General features: G+C 57.0%; 1 protein-coding gene across 1 annotated transcript in view; it reads left to right on the top strand.

Annotated features, from left to right (window-relative positions):
• BCR (BCR activator of RhoGEF and GTPase) overlaps positions 1–20,339 on the top strand; it is a 118,987-nt gene that overhangs the window by 79,186 nt on the left and 19,462 nt on the right. Inside the window, exons 8-15 of the mRNA XM_081801738.1 lie at positions 1,131–1,271; positions 11,432–11,553; positions 12,577–12,745; positions 13,301–13,420; positions 14,378–14,453; positions 15,888–15,992; positions 16,645–16,719; positions 20,003–20,100. Of these exons, the coding sequence (XP_081657864.1) occupies positions 1,131–1,271; positions 11,432–11,553; positions 12,577–12,745; positions 13,301–13,420; positions 14,378–14,453; positions 15,888–15,992; positions 16,645–16,719; positions 20,003–20,100 (906 nt within the window). The remainder of the gene's footprint in view (positions 1–1,130; positions 1,272–11,431; positions 11,554–12,576; positions 12,746–13,300; positions 13,421–14,377; positions 14,454–15,887; positions 15,993–16,644; positions 16,720–20,002; positions 20,101–20,339) is intronic.

The following is a 20,339-nucleotide window of genomic DNA, read 5'->3' as shown; positions in this document are numbered from 1 at the left end:
ATGACCTGAGCCGAAGGCAGACGCTTAACGACTGAGCCACCCAGGCGCCCCTCGAGTGCACATTTCGTAATTCCTCACTACCCTCTGATAAAGAGGGAGATGAGAGGCATGGTTTAGAAGGCTCTGGCTGGGGACACCTGGGTGGCTCCGTTGGTTAAGTGTCTGCCTTCAGCTCAGGTCATGATCCCAGAGTCCTGGGATCGAGCCCCGCATCGGGCTCCCTGCTCGGCGGGAAGCCTACTTCTCCCTCTCCCACTCCCCCTGCTTGTGTTCCCTCTCTCTGTCAAATAAATGAATAAAATCTTTAAAAAAAAAAAAAGAAGGCGGCGGCTCTGGCTGGTGGCCCATTGGATGGAGTCTCAGAGACCTTTATCCTGTCCCCTCTCTGAGCGTCCTGACAGGGAGAAGCCAGAGCCGCCCAGGGATGACGTGGGGTTCCTGGGACCATGGGCACCAGAGCTTTCCTCCAGGCTTATTTCATCTCTGCACGGGAGATTTGAAAGCTAAGGGGAGTTCGTTTTTCTGAACCAACGAGCTATTGACCTTGAGCACGAATTACATGCATTCCTAGTGGAGAAGGAGTCAGCGTTTCCATCTGTATTCTAAAGAGGTCTAGTCTCTTCTCTAAAGCAGGAGGAGCGGGGAAGGCCAGGTGCATTCTCCTGAGCTTGCACAGACCAGTGGTCCTGGACGAGGCCAGTTCTGCCCCCTAGGGGACATGCAGCAATGTTGGAGACTTTGTTTCTTGTCGCAGCTGCAAAGTCACAACTGCAAAGGAGTGCCAGCATCTAGTGGATAGAGGCCAGGGGTGGGGGGCTGACGGCCTACAGTGCACAGGACGGCCCCCACCACAAGGAATGATCCAGCCCAGGATGTCACTGGGGCCCAGGTGGACAAACCCTGCCCTAGACCCCGAGAGTGGGAGCCCCTGTGCACACAGCACGGACTTGTGGGAGCACCGTCTAGGTTTTGGACCTGCTTCTGAGATGGTGCTCACAGAAGCACTGTGCGCCTAGCCCCGGCCTGTCCACGAGGTGTCCTGAGTTTGCCTGGCGTGTGTCTGCAGTTTGCACACCGTGGTGGCGCCAGGGCTGTGCTCTTTCTGACTTGAGCCCTCTCGCCTGACATAGGACTTGCTGAAGCACACGCCCTCCAGCCACCCCGACCACCCTCTGCTGCAGGACGCCCTCCGTATCTCACAGAACTTCCTGTCCAGCATCAACGAGGAGATCACGCCCCGCCGGCAGTCCATGACCGTGAAGAAGGGAGAGGTGAGCGAGGCTGGGGATGGTCTGGGTTTGCGAGCCTGCCCCACCGGGCAGGGGGACGTCGGAGCCCCTTTCTGGTCCTCAGCCACCTGTGCCTGCCGTTCAGCCTAACACAGGAAATGTGGTACCTTTTAGGGTCTTTGACCCTGAAACCCGATCCCCTGTGCAGGGTGTCAGGGTGGAGTTGCAGGGCTGCTCGCCTCGCTTGGCCACCTCTTTTTCCAGTGTGGCCGGTTGTATCCAGGGCACCCCTTCTCTTCCCTACACCCTTGCCAGCTCAGGGTCCCCAGCTGAGGAGACCAGTGAGAAGGAGGATGTCATTTTGTCTGCCTGGAAAGACCTAGTTCCTCCTGAGTGTTCTTTCATTTAAAAACAGTTCCAGGGCGCCTGGGTGGGTCAGTTGGTTAAGCGACTGCCTTCGGCTCGGGTCATGATCCTGGAGTCCCGGGATCGAGTCCCGCATCGGGCTCCCTGCTCAGCGGGGAGTCTGCTTCTCCCTCTGACCCTCCTCCCTCTCATGCTCTCTCATTCTCTCTCTCACAAATAAATAAAATCTTAAAAAAAAAAACAGTTCCAGGTTTCCCCTGATACCCGAAGGTAGAACATTCCTATGAAATCTTTTTTAAGCTGAAATGGTGTAAAATTAAGAAGCCTTCATCATTTGTAAAAGCGAAAAATCTTCTTCAGATCTATTTTGGTTACTGAAACAAGTACTAATGTTTGGCAAAAGCAAACTTTCAGATAGTGTGGGAAACCCATATGACCAGATTTAAGGATTTAAAAAGGAGGAAGAGGGGGGTATGGGCAGTTTGTGGGCTTGCTTGTCTTCTCCTTGCGTTCTCCCTGGGTCCTCCTTCCTCCTCCCTCCCTCACTGACAGCCACCCCTGGCCTTTATCTCCCTGCTCATCATCGATAAGAGCGTAGAGAACAGAGGGGCTAAGAATGCATGACCCAGCCCGTCCACCCCGGTGGCCTCTTGCTGCCTCTGACCCTGCTGGCAGGGGCCCAGTGAGGCGCTGGGCCGGTGCCGTCCCGGCAGGCAGCACTTGGTGAGAGAGCAGAGTTGCATAAATCAGGGAGGCTGGCGTCCAGCAGCAGTGTGAGCAGCACCAAGGCGAGGGAGGCTGACCTGCTGCCGCTGGGCTCTTGTGCAGGCACGGGAGCTCTGTGGCCCCGGCGGGACACGGCCGGCAGTGAGCCTGACGGTAGCTGCCCCTGGAAGCCACTTCCTCCTCTTTCTTCCGGTTCACGTGCCAGATGCCCGGCACTGAGAGCTCAGCCTCCCGCAGTCGGGGTTTCTTTTCTTCCTCCACCTGGGCTGGCAGGCAGGCCCCTCAGATCTGTCCTCCCTACTCCTCTTTGGGAAGTGGTACCTGAGTGCTGAGCAGAAAGCTCCCATGTGCCCAGAGTCTCATCAGGCTTGACCATGAGCGAGGGGCTTGGTCAGATTTCTCCTGGTGGGCCAGGGCCACGGGGGAGGGAGGTGTCCCCTCCAGTCCACGCTCCGGGCTGGCCCAGACCCTGGAGCCAGGCCGACATAGAGATCCAGTGTCAACATTGGCGTGAACTCACCCACCACATGGCTTGGACTGTGCTTGCTCCTCCCCGCTGGACCTGGTCCCCCTTTTTACGACAGGGTGGGAACGAGGGCCACCCTGGCTGGGTGCCAGCACACCCAAAGCGCACGACTTGTGGCTAGAGTCCGGCCGGCGGGCAAACAGAAGCAGTCTCTGAGCTTGAGGAAGCCAGGAGTGGGTCCCTGGCACCTCCCAGGGTCCCCACACCCAGCTGTCCGGTGTCTGGAGCCTGGGAGTGGTGGGGCTCAGATCTCCTTTCCTGGAGCAGCAGCGGCACCCTGCCCCCGGTTCAGCCCCTCACCCGGCTCAGGGACTCTGAAGGAGTGCAAAGCTTTGGCCTCCCTAACCAGATGCAGGATTTGCTCCTGCCCAGACTCCTTCTGGGTTTGTGCCCAGCTCACCCTTCCCTACTAGGACACCCGCTCTTTCTCCTCTGCCAACTGTTCTCTTGTGAGGGCATTGCCCTCCTGGGAAGCAAATGTGTGAGTCCTTTTCCTCTCAGCTTTTCATACAGTGCTGAGTCTGCCCTCAGCAACCCCACCCTGCCGTCAGATACCTGGCGAGAAATACCTTCTTGCTCCTCAGATCATTGGAGGCGGCTATCCTAGGGAAGTGAGGAAAATCAGATGTTACCTGGGAGTTGGCAGCCCAGCCCTTGTCCCGCATCTGTTATCATAGGCTTCTTTCCGTGCTGACCCACGGTCAGGGTCTTGGGGCGACCGAACAGGGAGTATGTAGGGGCTGGCCGCTTCATGAAGAGGAGGGCTTTTATCTGCACCCACCCTCTCCCCCACCAGCATCTGGCCCTGTTGGCCTCAGTGATACCTGCTCAGTGAGAGGGATCACTCGGGTACCTCAGCTGTAAGAGGAGAAAGAAGCTAATGCCTTCTGAGAGGTTGTGAGTCTGACTCGCACACACCTTCTCTCCATCCCATGCGTGGGAAGGGGGGTGGTGGCCAGCCCAGTATGACAGACAGGTGCCCACGTTCATGCTCCCCGCCCCCACCATTCCAGGAGCAGACATCACTAATCAATCAGGTGCTCAAACTCTGAACTGATTGCAGCCTGAGCATCCTCCTCGGTGTATCCTCAGGCTGCCCAACCCAGTCTACAATCCCCAATGTGGTAGAAAGGATGCTAGAAGGGCGGTCCCCCAAGCTGGTTCAATCCTGCCCTCCACTTACCAGTGGCTTTGATGTGGGAAGCCCTTATTTCTTTGCCAAGTATCCATCATCTGAGGACAGTGTCTCAGGATCTGTGGCCCCTCCACCATGTCGTTGTGAGACAGAAAGGGTCTCATGACCTCTGAGGGTCTGTATAAGAGCAGGGGTGATGATTTGCCCACATGGGCACCATGCATGTTGGTTGGAGGTGGTGGGAAAGCACCCTCTACATCACCAGTCAGGAGAGAATCTGCAGGTCCTGGGAGGGGTGGGGAGCTGCAGGCTGCTTCCTTTTAGAATTTGCAGCTGGGGAGGGTCTGAGATTTGGAAGTACCTGTTTTTTTTCCTGTGTTCTTATCTCTAATTTGGCATATCACATTGAGTATCAGGCTTCTAAAGGGAGAAAGAAAATGGGCTTCTGAGTTCCCGTAGTGACTCTGTGAGGTTAGAGGTATTTTCCAGGTGAGGACACTACGGCTCAGAAAGGTTAAATGACTTGCCCACAGTCACACAGCCACTAAGTAGCTAAGCCAGGATGTGAGGCCAGGTGTGCCCTGGCACCTGTGTGCACCGCAGGTGCGTTATGATTTATGATAGCCCCTCCCGCACTCCCCCCACACCCTTGTGAACCAGTAGGATTGTCCACCCTCCCCTGGTCCCTGTATAAAGAGCTACCCTGACGTAGGTGGTCATAAGGAGAAGATGTGCCCCTTTGGTTGAGGAAGCGGGACTTTGGGCAGCTTTACAGGTGCCTCCCTGACACTGAACTGTGGCTGGCAGATGCTCTCACCAGCCGGTATCCTGGCCCTGGCACCCCAGGGGCTGTGAGCGGCAGGCACTTCCCAGGAGGACACCCTCAGCCTCCCAGGAGCTGGTCAGGACCAGGAGGTCCTGCTGGCACATTTTCTTCCCAGGCCTGGGTCCTGTGGGCTGGTGGGTGGGTGCTCCTTCATTTCGCTGAATTAACTTTATGCTGCTGGCTGATTTCCCCAGGCGGCTGCCCGTCTGTCTGTTCTTAGCGCCACACCGTGTGCTGCCCGACATCCCCAGCTCGGGCTGGGAGGCAAATGGGATGATCCCGTGTGGGTGTCTTGTTTCCCAAGAGCCAGCCTTGTCTTGGAGCCATTCTCTACCCAGGTTCCCAGGTGGCCCTCATAGAAGGCAGGTGGACAGGCCGAACAGGAGCCACTGGGGAAATGTCGCCGGTACAGGCCGAGGCCAAGGGGTGGTGAGGCTCAGGCAGAGAAGAAGGGAGGCCTCTTGCTTGAGGATTAAAGAATTGGAAACGCCAGACCCTGTGGTAGTTTACAAGGGGTGCTGCGGAAAGGGGGTGGGCATGAAGACAGCAGAAGGGTTGGGGTTCCCAGCGCCACCAGACACCGCGTGTGACCTCAACAGTAACACTCATCTCTGAGCACCAGCTTGCTCAGCTGTGGGATGGGGCTGAGCCTAGACCCCGTGCCGTCCACAGTTTCAAAGGATGTCTGTGACGTGGGGGCCCCATGAGGGCAAGGCCAGTGCTCCACGTCTAGGCCTTTTCTCAACCCTTCATAAACACTTGCAGAAGGAGCTTGGGTTCTCGACCTGTCTGGACCCAGGTTCTGATTCTTCCAGGAACTTGGGCGTGTTACTTAACTCCGAGCCTTTGCTTCTCCAAGAAGTGGTGGGGCTGAACTTGCTACCAGGGACAGTTCTGCCAAGTGTGACATGTTTCATGAAGCACTCTCTGCACAGAGCCCAGCACCCAGCAGGTGCTCGGTGAACATTCCTGCTGTGCATCAGCCGTGTGCTTCCCGGGCTCACCCTGCCCTCCACCCAGCAGGCTCCTGTCCCTTCCGGGCCACGTCATGCTCTGACTTCATTCCCCCGATCGGTTGTCTTACGATGCACGAGGCTTTCTCAGGGATCAGGGAGTGGAGGTGTGCTCCGCAGGGAGGCCAAGTAGCAAGGAGCCGAGAGCCCTAGGACAGGTATGAGAGCAGGAGGGTCAGGCGGGACCCTCGGCACACACTTGGCCACGGGCGTGTTGCTCTGGGGATACTCCTTCCACCTGCTGAACCTCCAGATCCCACCGAGTTACCCCACAGCCGGGGCTACTCCGATGGGCAGTGTCTCTGATGGGCAGTGTCAGCTGGGCCGCTCATGTGCAGCCAGCGACCCCCGTTTCAGACCTCACTCTGGGGGCACAGGAATCGGGGTGCTCAGGCTGCCAGCCTCCTCCAAGGGCCAGACGTGCTGAATCTGGCCCATGCTTGGAGCCAAGCCAGGCACCTTCAGCCAGCAACTGATGCCTCACTGGTCCTAGCTTTGGCCATCTTCCTTCTTCTCCTCTCCGCCCCCGCCTGGGCCCTCCTTGGCAACCCTTCTTGGTCTCACCTGGCCAGTCCCCACTGGCTTATCACTGAACTCCGATTCCTGTACCTGAGGAAACTTCCCAGCGCCCCCTCCATGGAACCGTGGTCTCTGCCTTCTTTGTGTGTGTGTGTCTCAGTCTGCTCAGCTGCTGTAACAAAGTGCCATCAACTGGGGGCTCGAACAAGAGGCTTTCATTTCTCATAGTTCTGAGGGTCCCGAGGTCAGGGTGCCAGCATGCTTGGGATCTGGTAAGAGTCTCTTTCCTGGCTCACAGACGGCCACCTTCTCACCATGTACCCCTACAGCTTTTCCTAACAGCACGCACATGGAGAGAGCTCTGTCTTCCTCTTCTTATAAGGGCACCAGTCCCATCATGGGATCCCAACTTTGCAGGCTCACCTAAATCTAATCACCCACAAAGGCCCTGCCTGTGGATATTGTCACATTAGGGGTTAGGGCTTCAACATATGAATTTTGGGGTGGACACAAATATCAATCCATAACAGTGCTCTTCCTCCAGATGCATCTTCCCTGGATGGGCTCTGTCTGGGGTGGGGGCCAGTGTTGCCCAGATGACAGCTGGAGGAGGCCAGCCAGCCTAGGGGAAAACCCCTGGGGAAGGAGACGCCCCTCTTCAGAAGACTGTGGGCACATAATGTAGCCTCACTGGCCTCAGTTTCCTTGTCTGTAGAAATGGGAGTGATGGTACCCCCCCCCCCAGTCATCATGAAGTGTGAGAGGCCCAATGACAGGGCGACTCTCAACACAGGGCCTGTACCCGCAGAGGACTTGGCTTACGGTAGCCGATAGCCCCATGTGGGCACATTTAATCCTCTAAAAAATGCCACCAGGCAGGTGTTTGCATCACATCTTATCTTTAAGGCAACTGAGGCTCAGAGAAACGAAGTGGCTGAGCCAGCATTATCACTGCAGAGAGAAGCGAGGGGGTGGGCCGCAGGCAGTGGGGGTCACAGCGGCTCCAGTCACCTCACTCCCTGGCAGCGTGAGCTTACCAGTTTTTCAAGGAGGCAGGTGGTGTCCCTTCTAAGCAGGTGTTCCCCACGTGGGATGTGGGGGTAGGGGTACCATCACTGCCCCACCCCACAACGCACAAAGACACGCACACACTGCAATATGCGCAGGGACACAAACACACGTACATACAGAGGGACATGGGACACATACCCGTGGACACACAGGGACATGGAAACATCTAGAACGACATACAGAAACACGGGAACATGACCGACACATGAGGACACAGAAACACAGAGATACATATACGCAGGGGACACACAGGGACACATACACGGGGACACACAGAGATCAGGATCCATACACTGACAGGGATACACACACACAGACATGCCTGCCTATATGGGGACACACACAGAGAGACACAGAGACGCATGGATTCTCTTTCGCACAAACACACTCCTGTGGCCCCAAGGGGCTGGCTCTTCTGAGTCACTGTCCCCTAGACCTCGAGAAGTATGGTGCTACCCTATCCCGGGAGCCAGCGGGTTCTGGGTCTCTCCTGCCGCTCTACCCAGGGGTGTTTGCACAAGATGCTGAGGCAAAGGGACAGTTCTTTCCAGCCACCCGACTTCATGCCATCTTTAGACCACAGCCCACAATGCCATGGGGCCGTGAACCGGTGCAGCCAAGCTGGGGCCCAACCTGTGTCCCCTGGAGGACCTGACCGGCGGGCCGCACTGGATGTTGGTGCTGAGGACTGGGCTGGTGAGCATTTCCGAGAGGGACGTCTCCTGGGCAGGCATTGGCCTCCCGGCTCTACACTGGTCCCATGTGGGCTGGCAGGGCGTCTCTGCAGAAGCCAGGGATCTGAAGGAGGCCCAAGTGATGGCCGCGGGGTCCGGCAGCCCTTCAGATGCCTCAGTCAAAGGGCAGAGCAGCCCCTCACAAACTCGCTGTTGGGCTGCAGCTTCTTCATCCCTCCTTCATGTTTGTCCTCCTCCCCGATCATCTGCCCTTGGCCTTTCTCTTTCCTGAAATGGTATCTGTGCCAATAGGAATTTGTTGTTTCTTCACGGGCCTGTTTCAGCAGCAGGATCCCTCCTCACCTGGGGCTTTGGGCTGGGCTCTGAGCAACAGAAAGCATCTACCCAGGCCCTACCCAGCATCTACACAGCCCCTAGACTGTGCATCGGGGTGGGACCACCAGCCTTAAGAGTCTGTGCCTCAGGACTACCCCTGGGCCTGGGGAAATAATAGACAGTGTGATGCCCGCCGCCCCTCCTCCCTCCCACTCCCCTCGCCTACTGCCCTGCCGCTCCCCTGACTCCGTCCCTCTGCCGGGGTCCAGGCTGCCTTTGTGGATTTGCTGGTGTTGTAGTTGGGGGCCTGTTTTCCTAAGGCTGGGAGACCTCTCCCACCCATTTGCTGGTTTTATTCTGTTCCGGCATGCTGGAAGACCCCAAGGTGGCCTGGGGTTCAGAAGCAAGGCCCAGTGCTTCCTCCGGAGAGAGGGCAACTGTGACGTGACAGGGAAAACTCACAGTGAAAGAGCCTTACTCTGAACGTAGCCACTGTTGTCCACCACCCGCACTCTGCAAGGGTCTGGCAGGGGACACGCACGACTCACATGCTCTGGACGGCCCTTGGAGACAGAGCGTGGCACAGAGCAGGGCTTGGACTGGGATGCTTTGGGGGCAGTGGGCTGGCTAGGAAGTGTTGGGGCACCCTTGGCTTTGGGGCTTCTCTCAGATGAGGGTTTGCATAGGCAAGAGTTCACGGGGAGGGGCCTGGCGACTGTCATAGTATCAAAATAAAGTCTGCCTCTCAGAGCCTCCCGGGGCTGCAGTCTGAGCCCCAGGGGGGGCCATGTGCTCCTCCCTGTCAGCCTTGTGTCCCCTCCACACAGCAGGGCAGGTGTGTGGGCTGCCCCAAGCACCAGGGTAACACTCAGTAATCTTGTGGAGGATGAATGCGGCGCTTCAGCTGAATGTGTGAGCAGCAGGACCTTGCAGGGAGAGAGGGTGGGCCAGCTGAGGGGTGGAGAGGGTGGTCGCTGCTGGGATTCTGGGCATTTCTGACCTGCTGGCAGAGGGGATGAGCCCACTTCTGAGCTGGACGTGGGGGCCCCCTGCTGGTGGTGGCCAGAAGCTCAGCCCCTTTGTATGGAGAGAAGATCCATGTCCCCTCACGGAGAGTCCCTTGGTCCCTGCCTCCTGGGCTGGAAGACCCTCTGTCATATCCCTGCTGCGGAGACGTCTGTCCGTTCATTCCTCTGGGACTTCAGGGTCCCAGGAGCCTTCGCAAACCTGCTCCCTGACCAGGACCCAGCTGTCAGGTTTGCCCTAGGCTTTGCCCCAGGATCTCCAGCTCTGTGTGGACATTTCTCCAGGTGCACACACTTTCTTGCTTCCTGTGGGCTCCAGTGCCAGGTGGGCTGTCTGCCCCTGGCAGGCAGGGAGAGGGTGAGTGACCATGAGTCATGGCCTTGGCACGCAGGCCGTCCTCCAACCTTTCCAAAACTTAATGCTCTCCCGTTTAAATCATTCGCTCCCTGGAGCCAGGGGCCAACTGGCCATTGTGAGCCGAGCTGAATGTGACAGGGACGTGTGGCCTTTGCACCTGGGAGTGTTGGGGCCCAGCCCAGGCTACACTTGCTTCTGGGTGGCTCTGCTGGCTCCAGCTCTTGCAGAGAGTCTGGGAGAATTCAGGGAGGCCCAGGCTCCCCGAGAGGGCTCTGAGGCTATAGGTGGCCATGGAGCCAGACGTGGGCCTGCCAAGCATATGTGGGGGTGGGGGTTGGGGATACCTCCTGCTGGGGAGATGCTCTGGGTCATTGCCCACTCTGATGTATGTACCTGATCCTCCAGACCCTTCCCTGGCCATCACAGTGAGGAGCGGGGAGTCCCCCTCTCTAGAGGGCCTTCCCAGAAGCCAGGGTGGCTAGGTTCCTGCTAAGCATCTGGTCTCTCTCCTATGTGCTTTTGAGTTCCCAAGACAGAGACCGCCAAGCGTCTCCGCTTGCTCACTCACTGTGCTGTCAGGAACAGGTGGTAAACCTCTCCGAGGCTCCCATTTCTCATCTGTGAAATGAACAGAAGGACCTGCCCACAGGGTGTTGTGGGGGTCACATCCGATGATGAGGCCATGTGCTCGCACCGCATACCTGGAATGTGCATGGGGAAGGCTCGCCATGTCAGCCTCTCATCCTGTTTTTGAGTCCTTGGCACGGCATGGCGTTGACCCTCATGAGGTGCTGGGTGCTCTTTTTCGGATGAATTGCCAACTTACCTTGGTGTGCCATTCAGCAGCCCCTGGAGCTGTGAGCCAGTGGGAGTGTTCTTGTCTGTCCCATGAAGCACGCAGGTGCCGAGGCACGTGGCTTGCTGGCAGGCCAGTGCCTCCTGTCCTCCTGCCTGGGCTAGGCCCAGTGGGCCCTGGGCAGGTCACCTCAGACTCAGGCTGCAGGTATCCAGGCATCCTGTGTGGGCTTCTGCCCATCAGTGGGCACTGACCCTAGGAAACCCAGGGCATGGGGTCCCAGCTGTGGGCCCCCTGCTCGGCCTCCTGCTGCCCTCAGAAGTAAGCTCGGCCTCTCCCATGACTGTCAGGCTGTCCCCTTCTTGGAGCGCTCCTGGCCCCCACCTCCTCCCCGCTCACCAGGCTGCCCCACCCGTGCTCTTCTCGCTGTGGGCCTCTGCTATGATAGCCCTTCTGCGAGACTGTCCCTCCCGTGGCTGGCCTCTTGCCCATTCTGGGTCTCCACTCGCTGCCCCACAGAGGCAGGGACCACCCTGCTCACACCCTGCTCACATCGTTTTCCCTGCAGACCACTGACATAGTTGTGATGTCCCCCTCCCCAGCCTCCAAGCCAACAGCTGGTACCCTGTCCACTCACCGTCCTCCACAGGCCAAGCACCCAAGGAAACTTGCTGCAAAGAGGAAAGCGTAGAGTGTGTGTTCGCCGAGACAGGGGGAGCGCTGGAGACTGGGTCTGAGAGTGGGAGGCTAAGGCAGTGAAGCCCCCCAAGCCCCCCCAGCCCCCCCCCGCTGGCCCGCTGCCCTAACTCGAGCCCCCACTCCACCCCACAGCACCGGCAGCTGCTAAAGGACAGCTTCATGGTGGAGCTGGTGGAGGGGGCCCGCAAGCTGCGCCACGTCTTCCTGTTCACCGACCTGCTCCTCTGCACCAAGCTCAAGAAGCAGAGTGGAGGGTGAGTGCCCACATGGCGCCCATCCCGTGGGCCGGCCAGGACTGGTTTCATAGATGAAAGAAACCTAGCTTTTTTTTTTTTTTTCTCTCTTATAGTGAGCCTAAAGAGTTCGGTAACTATGTGGCCAGGCCACTTTCTTTAGGTTACATTGTTTCCAGCCGGCCACGATACCAGGCTCAGGGTGAAAGGCCACCATTAACAAGGTGGGGACAGTCTAGGTCAGGATCAGTGACCAGCCTGTTATCTCCTACAGTGGAAGGGGAACCTACCTATGAGGTACTACTGGGGGACTGTCCCGTCATGACCCAGGAAGAGTAAGTGACAGGTCAGGGAGCTGCAAGATCTGGTGCAGGCAGGCAGGTGACGGAGTGCAGCAGGGCGGGCATCACTAGACCATCTCTGTACTTTGTCTCCCCAGACCAGGTGAGAGCTTCTAAATTATTCTCAGCCTAGGCTACAAACCGCCCCACCAACACACCCCTCCTCCCGGGGATCAGACCACTCAGGTTGCACCAGCTGGAATGGAAAAAAGAGGTCATATTGAGAAAGACCAGAACTGGGCTCTTTCCCTCATTCTGCCGCTACCGTACTGAGAGCTTTAAATCAGTCATCTCAGAGGACAGCCTCAGTTTCCCCTTCTGTCATGGCAGGGGATTACCCCCGGTAGATCTGTAGCTCCTCAAACTCTACGGCTCTGGGGGCGTCTGCAGTCCTATCCTGTAGGGCAATGGATGCCCCTGATGTGCTCCCACCTCAGGGAGCCCGTGAGCCGCCACCATCAACCCAGGATAAGGTGGATCAGGCCTAAGTCACACATGCAGAGTGCCCATTGCTAGGGGTCACCAGGGCTGGGTCACCAGTGTTGGCCGATGGCCTTATGCCAGCCTGTCACATGGACCACAAGCTGGGTTGAAGGTCTTATAAACTATGCAAGCCTCAAACTTAGGCTTTCTTGGCTCTTGAGAACAGTGACATTAGCAAAGAAAAGCAGTCCGCGTGTTAACGTGCTATTTCCTCACCCAGCAAAACCCAGCAGTATGACTGCAAGTGGTACATCCCACTCACGGATCTCAGCTTCCAGACGGTGGACGAGTCGGAGGCGGCTCCCAGCATCCCTCTGGTGCTGGACGAGGAGCTGGATGCCATGAAGATCAAGATATCCCAGATCAAGAATGATATCCAGAGAGAGAAGGTGAGACCAGTTGGGAAGGAGCAAGGGTAGGCCCTGCAGCTGGAGCGGCAGCAACCCCTCGAGCATGGGTATCTGGGTATCTGACCTACTTCTGGCCTCGGGGACGTGCTGGGACCCCTGCGGGCCCACCGTCAGGCTTGGAGCCATCCAGCATGTGGGGTGGGGGAGGTGCCCAGCTGCACCGATGCGGAGAGAGTCCCAGATAGGGGGATCAGCCCCTCTAGGTGTTCTGGACTGCCCCAGGCAGGCCCCTGATTGTTTCTGGAGAGGGAACGGTGAGGATGAGGCATTCGCATAGAGGGTTACCCCAACCAGAGCCGGCACCATACGGTGGCCACAGACAAGGTGGGTCCCCAGAAGGTTGAGCTTCGGTTCAGGGATGCCTGGCTGAGGTGGGCTCAGCAGGACAGGGGTCTTCCTCACCCCTCCCCCACCTGCTGGCCTACCATACCACAAACCCTGTAGGCCGAGGAAGGCTCTGGGAGCAGTGGGGACGGGACCGGGTGGCACTGGGCCCCCGGAATGGAAACGTGACTGTGTGGCCTCTCCCCACAGAGGGCAAACAAGGGCAGCAAGGCCATCGAGAGGCTGAAGAAGAAGCTGTCAGAGCAGGAGTCGCTGCTCCTACTCATGTCCCCCAGCATGGCCTTCAGGGTCCACAACCGTAACGGCAAGGTGAGCGCCCGCCGCGGTCTCGCTCAGCCAGCCGGGGCCTCCCGCTGCTAGCCCAGGCAGACCCTCCTGGCCCCCGGCTCCTATCTAGCTGGAACCTCGCTGTGCTGTGGCCGAGACCCAGCACCCGGCCGTGTGGCAGCTGGGTTCCCTGGCTCCCTTGTGGGCTGTACAACAGCAGCCCTTTTCCTCTGGAGGGCATTCCCACACCAAGAGGGGCTTATTCGGTATGGCTCCCCCAGACCCGTGTGTCCCTCTACCTGGTGCTTTGGGCCGAAGCCCCCAGATTGACAGGCAGCTGGCTCGGCCCTCACAGCTGGGAGGTAGTGGGGTCTCCAGGAAGTCTGAATAGGGCAGGGGGTTCGCAGGTTTATGCAGACTTGGCCCTCAGGACAGGGATTCTGTCTGGGGACCTTGTGGGCCTGAGGGGGGACCTTCTCTCCTGAGTCTGACTCCTAATGCCATCTGGAGCCCGGGCCTCTCCCTCTCTGGGCATCGCTCATAGCTGTCAGCGCGCAGCCTAGGGGGAGGCAGCTGGGGGCTTTGCGAGAGCCTCGTCTCTGGGTCACCGCTCAGAGCTTGTGTGCTGGACACAGGTGGTCAGGGTGGCATCGGCCCTCACCTCTGCAGATCCCACCTGGTGACCTTCTCTGTGGCCCTAAGCCACAACATGCCGTGCCGTGGCCCAGGCAGTCCGGACAGGGGACCGGTGCCAGAGGAAGAGCTGCACGGGCCACGGGAGCTGGGGCCTGAAGCCCGGCTGGCAGGAAGGGTGGAGAGTGCCAGAAGCACGAGCCAAGCTGTGAGCACACTCAGCCACCAGGCTCCAGCCAGCCTCTGGCACCCAGGTCCCTGTGTCTTGGAGGGGTGCACTGCCGGACTCTGTATGGACTGCAGCAGGGAGCGGCGCCTGAGCGGGAGCGGAGGTAACCAGGGTGTATTCTCCTTCTCGCCCCCCAGAGTTACACGTTCCTGATCTCCTCTGACTATGAGCGTGCTGAGTGGAGGGAGAACATCCGAGAGCAGCAGAAGAAGTGTAAGTGGCATCTGCAAGGAGAAACTTGGAACCTCAGGGCTGGATATTCATCTCCTCCTGTGGTTTCAAGCCTTTTCTTGCTTCCCGAGGAGCTGGGCAGTGGTGCTCTTACTCAAGTGAGATGCTACGTGAGCTCTGATTCAGAAAATAAATTGGACAGGAGCTCCTGCTAGGGCCCTGCCCTCTGTGCCCGCTTTCCTAGGCCTCCCCCGCATTCCGTATACATCACCCCCACCTGCTTTCTGACCTTCCCTGTGAACTCTCCCTCTCCCTCTCCCCCAGTGCCTTCCCTAAATTCCCCACCTGCCTCCTGAACCTCCCTACTCTGATGCCTACCTGCCCCCTGTGGCCCCTCTGCGCCCTTGCCTGTCCCACCCCCAGGCCTCCCTCACCCTCTAGCAGGTGCTGATGCCAAAGGGGCCCTTGGCTGGACCCGCCTGGGCAGCCACAGTGTGCTGGCCCCACTCCCTATCCAAGGGGCCAGCACTTGATTACTCTTAGGATAGGGTGCTCACTCTCTCTGGGATGGTCCCTTCCCTGGGTGCTTCCCTCTCTTAGCAGTTCTCTCCCCCTCCTGAGCTCAGAGCTGGCCCTGGGCCTGTCTGGCAGTCTTCAGGGATGGGAAGGCAGACCCTGCCGTAGGTCCTGGGGCTGCAGCTGCTTGGGTCCTTCCCCTGCACCCCAGCTGTATGGTTCGGGACTCCTGAGCCGTCCTTGCTGAGAGGTTCCCAGGTGTGCTGCGGGTGGCACTGTTCCGAGAGTGCCTGCAGAGAGAGCCGGGCTGAGCACTGTGTCCCGGGTGGGCTGGGAGCTCCACACGCCTCTGCCCTGTCCTGAGCTCCCATCCCTCTGGGCTTATCATCCTTGCCTGTGCTGAGCCATTTCCCCCTGCAGTGCCCCTGCATCCTGGGGGATGAAGCACTCCTGGTGCCTGCTGCCCTGCCCCGGCTCATGTCCTGGGTTTGCTTTTATAACCAGGGAACCCCAACCATTTGCAGCATGGCAGCGTCTATTCCCTGCTCAGCGCTGCAACAGAAATAAGCCCCTTTTCCTAACCTGGTGGAGACAGGGGCCCTCACTGGCGCAGGGCGGGGATATGCTGGGTGTCTGTGTGGGAAGATACTCCCGGTCATCCTCTCCCAGTTGCCTTGTGGCTGTGCTTAGGTGCAGGCCAGCTCTTATGTTTGCAAGTCTTATGCTAATTCCTCCTGCCCTCTGAGCCCAGCCTTGGCCAAGGCCACGCCTTGCTTGGCTACTTACCAGCTCCTCTCTTGGCAGCAGGTCGCCCCCTCCTGGCCACCACATCTCATCTCATCACCAGGGTGTGGTGAAGGTCCAGCGCAGGGACATCAGAGAACACCCTCTGGGTGTCCCAGCAGTCTGAGAAGCCATGCACACTGGCTGGTTGTGATGCACTGGGTTCTACCCTCTCAGGTTTCAAAAGCTTTTCCCTGACGTCCGTGGAGCTGCAGATGCTGACCAATTCGTGTGTCAAACTTCAGACCGTCCACAGCATTCCACTGACCATCAACAAAGAAGGTGGGCTGTCCTCCCAAGGGCTGCTGTCCCTTTCTGCTGTCAGCACTGTCTTTGGGACCGTGGGTTTCTCGAAGGAATGCGTGTGCTGCTTAGGGCCTGTCGGCCTCTCCCAGGAGTGGATGGGACGGGTCGGGTGGTCTATCTCCAGCTGCTGGGTGGTTGAGGAGACCCATGACTTTATTCCTGGTCACACGACACATCTCAGATCCTCTGTGCTCTGGGTCTGGTCCCGCTGCCCTGTCCTCCCAGCCAGGCGCCTCCTGTGCACACCTTTGGTCATGCTGCATTTTGCGTTCACTCGTGCACACACTTGCGTCCACTCATTCCCACTCACAGGTATATGCTTGTGCACATGCATGTACACACACAACATCCATGTCACATGCCACCCCTCCGCTTTCCTGTCCTGGGAACCTTATTATGTTTCACCTCAGTCACCAGTCTGCCGTGTTGCAAACCCAACTCAGATCCTAAGGTCCCTGAGACAGAGGCTACAATGGATATGTTTCTGGCTCGTGACATCACCTGGCCTCGTGCTGAGCAAATGGCAGTCACATGGTGCTCCCCTTGAGGGTTGATTTTGAAGCAGAGCCTGTCACTCGCCTCCCTCTCTCAGGAGAATGGATGCTCACCTCTTTGCTCTCTTGCACAGATGATGAATCTCCAGGGCTGTACGGGTTCCTGAATGTCATCGTCCACTCCGCCACCGGCTTTAAGCAGAGCTCAAGTAAGTGCTTAGTTTGGGGAGGAAGACGGCAGGACACTGAGCTGGAGGCTGTGAGGAACCAGGGTCATGACTCAGATTATCATCAGATGCCTTGGACCCTTAACCCTGTGAGGTCCCGTGTGGGTTGACACCCGGAGTGGGTTGTTGCGGGTCTCTGGTCTCTAGTCTCTAGACCAGATGTAGGAGCTGCTGAGCTGCTTCCCTGCAGGCGGGTCTTGTCATTGCAGGCAGTGGAGTCTGCTACAGACAGGAAAATACAGGCGGTGTTCCAAGCTGTGGGCAGCAGCGCCCTGACCCAGCCAGCAGAGTAGATTTGGCTGCTGACAGCTAAACGGATTCCCTTTTCCTCCCACCCCTCCGAGGTGGGGAGCGCCTTGCAGGTGCTCAAGCTGTCGGAGCAGTGGGGCTGGTTGCATTTCAGTCCAGGGCAGCACACTCTGCACCCCTCAGCATGCCACCTCCACACGAGCCCTCGGGGCCCCTGGTAGGAGGACGCAGGACAGGCACTGTGCTGCTGACCTTTCCCGCTGACGCCGCAAAGCTGACTGAGAAATCGCCGATGAGCTGTAGCCTAGAAGACAGTATTTACAAACCATATGTATATGTGTGTGTGTGTGTGTGTGTGTGTATACACATGATATGGGACTTGTATTCAGAGCATATAGAGAACTTTCAGAAACTCCGTGCAAAGGAGACAACCCAGTTTTTAAAAATGAGGAAAAGATTTGAATACACTTCACCAAAGAAATACAGGTAGCTAATTAGCACGTGAAAAGATGCTCATGGTTGTAGGGAGATGTAAATTAAAACCACAGTGAGGTCCCACTTCATACCCACCAGAACGGTGATAATCAAAAGGTGCACAGTGACAGATGTCGGTGAGGATGTGGAGAAATTGGAACCCTCAGACACTCCGCTGGGGCTGTGAAATGGCTCAGCCACCCTGGAAGACAGTTTCAGTTTCTTAAAAGTTAAAACACACCTGTACCGTGTGATCCAGCAACCCTGCTTTTAGGTATTTCCTCTAGAGAGATGAGGGCGTGTTCGCATAAAACACACCGCATTCATCCACACGACGGAGCAGCACTCAGCAGTAGAAAGGTACAGAGGACTGATACAGGCAGCCACAGGGATACATCGAAAAGAGAATTATTCCCAACAAGACACCTGATTCAAAAGACTAGATGTCGTGTCATTCCACGTGTCAGAAATTTCTAGAAAAGGCACAATTTGGAGACAGCCTGGCAGGGGTTTCCTGGGGCTCAGGGTGAGAGGAAGATTGGACTGCGGTTGAACCCAAGGGGCCTTCTTGTGGGGAGAGGGCAGTGTCCTAAAACAGTGGCAGGGCTGTTTGCACAAGTGTTTAAATTTACTAAAAATCCCCAAACTTACAACAGATGGGTTATGCAGTATGCAGATTATACCCCCATAAAGTCATATGGGGACTTCATGTAAAAAGTTTTTGTAATTGTTATGTAATTGTTCCCCTGGGCGCACCTGCCCCATGCCCCCCTCACATAAATGCTGGTGTTTTCCAGGGTTCCATCTGGGCCTTCACTGCGTATACTCCCTCCTTCCTACGCCCAGGGACCTTTCCATCAACAGCGCAGATGATGCCTGGCACCTGCCTCTCCATCCCCACGTGGCTCTCCTGGGCCCCCTCTGTTACCTTTCCATCTGTGTCCTCAGCATCCCACGTTCTAAACTCTGCATCCCCAAACTGAACCTATCACTTGGGCCCCTAAACTTGTTCCTCTTCTTTTTTGTCCTACCCCAGTGAGAAGTGCCACCCTCCACCGCATGGCCAGGCCAGAAACCACCATCTGGTTTACTGGTCATATCAGTAAGATGACATTCTCTATCAATGGAGTTTCCTCGTCACTGCTGGCCACCTGCCCCACCCTTCATCCAGACCCCAGCAGTGGCCTCCTCCGTGGTCCTTACCTCCACTCGCCCCATACCCCACAATTCTCCCAGCACGGAGCTGTTTTCAGTGCCCTGCCCTGGCCTGCAGCACCCTTTGCCCCAATTAAGTTGGTAAACTCAAACTGCGCAGGTGGTAGGCACTTTCCCCAGCCCCAGCCCTCTCTATGCATCATCTTGTGGTAATGGCACATTCATCTCTGCCCAGGTCACCAGCCATGGGGCTCTGCTCACATAGAGGCTTTAGTTAGGGTTTGTCAAGGGACTAAGTGAACGCATGTTCTGAGAGGTGCTGGTTCAATTGCACCACGGGGTGGAATCATTGCATGAGGTGCTGGGGCTTGTGCTAGCCGCTGGTGTGTTGTTTTATTTTAAAAAGAAAATTAAGGGGCCCCTGAGTGGCTCAGTTGGTTGGGCATCTGCCTTCAGTTCAGGTCATGATTCCGGAGTCACAGGATTGAGCCCTGCGTCAGGCTCCCTGCAGCAGGGAGTCTGCTTCTCCCTCTCCCTCTGCTTCTCCCCTCCTCCACTCATGCTCTCTCCCTCTCACTCACTCTCTTTCTCTCAAATAAATAAAATTTTAAAAAAAGAAGAAAATTAAGGCCACTTTTTTTCTGATTTTGAAAATGTCGGGGAACAAGAATTCCTGTACCCCTCAAGGGTCCTTTCAGCTGGACTAAGAATCAAATTGACATGAGACCAACTAACGAGAAAATTCAGTTTAATAGCGTACACACAGGAAATCCACACAAAGATGGAAATTATAGAGCTAGTCAGGCAAAACGAGGCATATGTGTCATTCTGAACTAAGGAGAAGGGGGTAGGGGTCAGGGAGTTGAAAGGAAAGGAATGCATATCACAGGGCAATAAGAACAGATGTTTGGGGATGCCCAGGTGGCTCAGTTGGTTAAGCATCTGCCAGGGTCCTGGGATCAAGTCCCGCATAGGGCTCCTTGCTCAGCGAGGAGCCTGCTTTTCCCTCTCCCTCTGCTGCTCCCCCTGCTTGTGCCTTGCTCTCTCTCTCTCTCTCTCACAGATAAATAAAATCTTTAAGTAAAGTAAAAAAAAAAGAAAAAGAACAGATGTTTGCCCTGCCATACCAGTGGCTCACTCAGATAAAATTTATTTTTGCTCGTAACCCTTATTTTGAGAAAGGACCCCCCCCTCCCCAATCTAGATTCTTCTGTGTAGTTAAGGCAAGGGCAAAAGTTTCTCTTCAGCTCAGAATAATCTCCATGTCACAGTGGCCCATCTTGGGGCAGCCTGCCCTTGGCCCCCTACAAAAATAACCCCTGCTCTCACAGAAAATGCGGGTATTGTGGAAAAGCGCGGTCACCTTCCCTGTGTCGCCCTTCCACAGATCTGTACTGCACCCTGGAGGTGGACTCCTTTGGTTATTTTGTGAATAAAGCCAAGACACGCGTTTATAGAGACACAGCGGAGCCCAACTGGAACGAGGTGAGGTACTACTGGGCATGTCTTCCATGCTGGCCCTGGCAGGCAGGCCAGGATCTTGTCCTTGGAGAGAGTCTGAAACACCCCCCCGCCCCGCCCCTAGGGCTCCCTGATGGCTTCCCCGCTCTGTGCCAACCCCCCAACCCCCCCCAACAGGCGCCACCACCAGCATTCCACCAGCATGCCGGGAATCTCCTGGGAGGAGAGGGGGGACTAGTCCAAGAGATTTTATCTCTGTGTTC

This window comes from Leptonychotes weddellii, chromosome 13 (assembly GCF_054177405.1).
Source record: "Leptonychotes weddellii isolate Sample4059 chromosome 13, ASM5417740v2, whole genome shotgun sequence".
Classification (NCBI taxonomy): domain Eukaryota; kingdom Metazoa; phylum Chordata; class Mammalia; order Carnivora; family Phocidae; genus Leptonychotes; species Leptonychotes weddellii.
This window is presented reverse-complemented; position numbering and strand designations above follow the sequence as displayed.